At 39.3% G+C, this 4,351-nt stretch overlaps 1 protein-coding gene across 1 annotated transcript; it reads right to left on the bottom strand.

Annotated features, from left to right (window-relative positions):
* Window positions 1-262: 262 nt before the first annotated feature.
* Window positions 263-2,900, bottom strand: LOC127792157 ((-)-germacrene D synthase-like). Its single transcript, XM_052322552.1, has 7 exons — window positions 2,743-2,900; window positions 2,393-2,651; window positions 1,935-2,307; window positions 1,613-1,831; window positions 1,376-1,514; window positions 1,053-1,301; window positions 263-832 (listed from the first exon to the last, which is right to left on the bottom strand). The coding sequence occupies exons 1-7, from the start codon at window positions 2,878-2,880 to the stop codon at window positions 539-541; spliced, it is 1,671 nt and encodes a 556-aa protein (XP_052178512.1). The 5' UTR covers window positions 2,881-2,900; the 3' UTR covers window positions 263-538.
* Window positions 2,901-4,351: the final 1,451 nt, after the last annotated feature.

Here is a 4,351-nt window from a genome sequence, read left to right as displayed (position 1 = left end):
ACAGCTTATATATGGGCGTCTCACTGAGGCTTTGGGCTGGGCCAAAATATGGCCTGAGCTGCTTGGGCCAGGCTTGGCCCAAACCCCATCAAATAAGGCCACATAGCTTCTTTTGGGCCATCTCCTTTTTGGGCTGCCATTTGTGTGGATTGGACATTTGGTTTGCTATCAATCCTGGGCCCTAAGGCCTATGATAGATTAGCCCACATCATAGCCTTGGGCTTAGTTAGGGAGAAAAAACCAACATACCCCCCCTCCCCTCACAAGTACAAACCTTCTAACTTTCTTGTTTCTTACTTGCTGGTGCTTCACAGTAAATTGAGCATCAGAAAGCCAAATCGGGGGATCTAGCCTCGCTTTTTCTTGTAGGCATTGATCTTAAAGCAGACTTTGGTGATCCGTCCTTAAGCATCATCAATATATGCAGGGATGAATGAATACAAACGTAACCTTATAAAAACATTCATTTGGAAACATTGTTTCCACGTTATTTTGCAACAATAATGCGTAGACACTGCTTAGTTGAGAACAACAGGGCTTATGTTGGGACAGCTTGAACAAACAAGGAGGTGATAATATCTTTGACGTTGGTGACAGAATGAGTGTAGCCATCTCCATGCGAGTACATAACGTTTATCACCCTGGCAAGGTTGAGGACTCGTACAAGCAGAGGCATTGCCACTTTAGTTGGTTGCAACATCTCTGCATTAATGTCCTTCCATGCTTCTCCAACTTGCTTCTTAAGTTCCACCACTGCCTCTTCCTCTGATGCTCTATATTGTTCCATGTAGCATTCCACTGCAGAGGCTACATGCCCTCTCTCTTGCTCAAACTATATAGAATTAACATAACAACTCATTATATCTAATGCATGTATACAAATATATACTCATTATATCCATACTGTTCTATGTAGCATTCCATAGTCGAGGCTACATGTCCTCTCTCTTGCTTAGTCTATATAGAATTAACATAATCACTATCATATAAATGACTATCAAGTCACAAACAACAAAAATTTTACCAAAAAACTTAATGTTTCAGTCAACTACCTTATGGCCAACAATGTCATTCGCGAGCCGACATATAACAGAGGAAGCCCTAACAATTAAAGGGCAACCTGACACCCAATCAAAGGCCTCTTGGGTGGCCAAATCACCCATCCCAACAAATGAATTGGTTGAAAGTATCTCATAACCACAGGTTATGAGCGCCACTTGCATGTACTCTTCCATGGATGGAGTGTAGCCTCGGTGGAACCATTTGGCATCCTCAAAGTTGGCCCTCACCAGCTTCTTCATCTAAGAAATTTAACCTCAACATTAATTAATGGCCGTTTGATGAGAAAAATTAAACAAGAACCAGCAAAACTCACGGTTGATTTTGCATAGTCGACGGCATAAGACCTCCCTTGCTTGGCCATCTCCTCCTCAATCATGTCGTAAACATCAAGCAATGCTTCGTAACACGGCCTCATGTACTCTGGAAGTTGATGTGTAGCGCTAACATGCCACCTAAAAATCAAGCAATTGGACCTCATTAGAGGGATCCATTTCAATTCATGCATGCATGACGAGTTTAATGAATTATTTCAAGGTGAACAAAATCAAACTTTTCAATTGCATCAGTGAAGAGGGCAAGTTCTTCCAAAGTGCCATAAGCGTCGTATACGTCGTCTATAATAGAGATCATAACACCCACTTTGATTAGCATCTTTCTACCAAGCTCATATTGGGGTTCGAAATACACTCCCATTATCCAAAAGTAGCCCTCCACTAGTCTATCTTTTGCAAACGGCAGCTTTTTTTGCACATCTAAATCTTTCCACCACCTAAAAAATATATATATCATTTACATGCAAATCATTTCCAACTCAAACTACGTAACAAAATTCTATTATTTTGACTTAGTATATTGTTGGATAGCAGAAGAACCTTGTGATCTCACTGAGCTCTTTTTGGTGTAGCTTCTGCAACAGGTTGAAATCTAACTTGGCAAAGTCCAGGAGGAGTGTATCATCATGGCCTTTTGGCTCAAACAAAGAGATATAGCTCCTTGCCTCTACCCTTGTCAGGCCCGTCCGGATGGGCTGGTTTAGAGCATGTATCACCTTGCCGGCATGAGCATCGCCTAGGTCCGGTAGGGAAGACTCCAAATGGGCAGTGGTGAAGGCGACTAGCTCATCCAAGACGTCTTCCCCCCTCACCCTGAGATGCGCAGCCTCGTGCAAGCTTAGCAGTGCCTCCACGTCTCTTGTTAAGAATTCCTTAAACTGGCCGTCTCTTCCCTTCAGTTCCTTGAACACATCTGGTTGTTTGGTCCATGGCATTGATGCATCATCATCCATACATATATACACGCTGTTAAACGAAGCAACAGATTGGTTAATTACCAGAAGACACAGGAAACCCGTGTTGTCTGAGTAGCCGGAAAGTGAGAGCAGTGCCGTAAACACTATCGCCGGCGTCACCGAGCCGTTGATGATGCCAGGTCCGGTGCATGCGCTGCAATGCTGCCTCGATCTCGCTCTCGAAATGGTAAGCCACGCCGAGGCGTTGGATGGCATCGATCAAGTCGGCAGAAGCAGCTCTGGACAGTGTCTTCCTGAGCTCATCTCTCAGCTGCTTGTGTTGCTGCTGTGCCTTCGCGTCCTGCCAAATCAACAACACCACCAACCCAATTAGCCAATTAATTCATTTTCATCATCACAAAAATGCAACTCTCTCTACATTATCTTGATACCAGAACTTGGGAAGAAGCATATGCGAGGAAATGATCTCCCCAGACAGTAGGATGGAAATTGGCCGAGCGGCGGGTGATCTCCGGAGCCACACGATTCTGTGCAACCGGAACGGCAGAAAGAGGAACAGACAATTCCATTTTTTTCTTTTATTTTGAACATGAGAGCCATGAGCTTCTACTGGGATTGACATTTATAGCAAGAATGTCCCCTCACATGATTCCCCTACATGGCATTGTTAATTAATTTCCTATAATTAACATCCCGATATTTTGAGTTAGGGAAAAATGAATTCTTGTGTCTTTGTTTATTGGAGATTTGGGGTTTTGAGGAATTTAATAGAGGACATTAAATTTATTGTAGCTTTGACTGAATTAGTGATAGAGAGTTTGTGAAATTTTTAGGATTTAAATTATTATTAAGTGTTTAAGGTGGAATTTAGAGGGCTTTTTCTAAAGCCTCCAATTAGGTATTATAATATTAAAATAAATAATAGATAATATAAAAAAAAAAGAAAATAGTGAGAGAGCAGGTTGTAGCTTACATGAAGTTGTTAATTTAATGTATAATATATATATATATATGATTTTATATTTTAATAAAAAATAAGATTTAAAATTTGAGAGCTTGGACCTGCATATTAATGGGAAAGAAACTAATGGGGAATATGTATAACATATAATATATGAACAAGAGAAGCTGAAGGAAGATAGAAAAGAAAAAGCGGGCTGCCGTGCAATGCCATATCTAAATATATTATAAGATATATTTTATTAGGATATATATTCAAATGAGAGTTAATGGAGGATGGGTATATTATATAATTCATTAAGCAAAGAAAATGGAAAAATTAAAGTTGTTGGTAGAATGTTCCTGCGCCTGGGCCGCACCACCATCCTTTTCTTTCTCCTCCCATGTCCTGCCATTGTAAATATATGTAAATAATATATAAGTTATTGCAAAGGGAATTGAAGACATAGTTTCCAAGGCCTCAAGTATATGCTTTTGCAGACATAGTTTCCAAGGCCTCAAGTATATGCTATATGCGTGAATATATATATATATATATATATTGTGTCCCATATTATATTAGTAAAATCAAAGAGGGTTGCTGTAAAGTATGTACACGATAAAATATATATATGTGTGTTAAGAAATTATTATGTGGTATTAAAATAAACAAAATAGTATAATATTATATTAATATACAAAGGAGATGGAAGAAGTTAGTGGAATTCTCTGGCCAGCGGACCTTTCCCTTCACTTTTTTCTCTCTCCCATGTGCTGTGTTCTGCTAAAGTAATTAATATGTATATATATATTAGACATATATATTCTCCTCCTCCACTCTCTTTCTCCTATGTGTTGTCCATTTGATAAATATATATCTTATATAATATAATAATGTATTGTAATTAATAAAAGAAAGAGAAGAGGGCAGCAACAGCGTGAGCCCTTCCCAATCTTTGCATTTTTCCTCTGTTAATTGATGAGTGTAGAACACACTTAAGTACATTCTGCTTCAAATTTTTAGTTGCCTTTGTTCTATCTTTTTTTCTTTCTTCTGTTCTGCCGTCTGTTTAATTCACTTGATCTTCTCCTCTTATCTTG

This window comes from Diospyros lotus, chromosome 15 (genome assembly GCF_014633365.1).
Source record: "Diospyros lotus cultivar Yz01 chromosome 15, ASM1463336v1, whole genome shotgun sequence".
Lineage (NCBI taxonomy): Eukaryota > Viridiplantae > Streptophyta > Magnoliopsida > Ericales > Ebenaceae > Diospyros > Diospyros lotus.
Note: the sequence above shows the minus strand (reverse complement) of the source record. Positions and strands in the feature narration are given on the sequence as shown.

What these genes read in the sequence shown, in the direction of transcription:
- LOC127792157 (XM_052322552.1), bottom strand. Translation starts at nt 2,880, where the DNA reads ATGGAATTGTCTGTTCCTCTTTCTGCCGTTCCGGTTGCACAGAATCGT. An exon ending in ATGCTTCTTCCCAAGTTCTG is followed by an intron (nt 2,652 to 2,742) that starts GTATCAAGATAA and finishes TTGATTTGGCAG; the next exon opens with GACGCGAAGGCACAGCAGCA. An exon ending in TCGACTATGCAAAATCAACC is followed by an intron (nt 1,302 to 1,375) that starts GTGAGTTTTGCT and finishes TAAATTTCTTAG; the next exon opens with ATGAAGAAGCTGGTGAGGGC.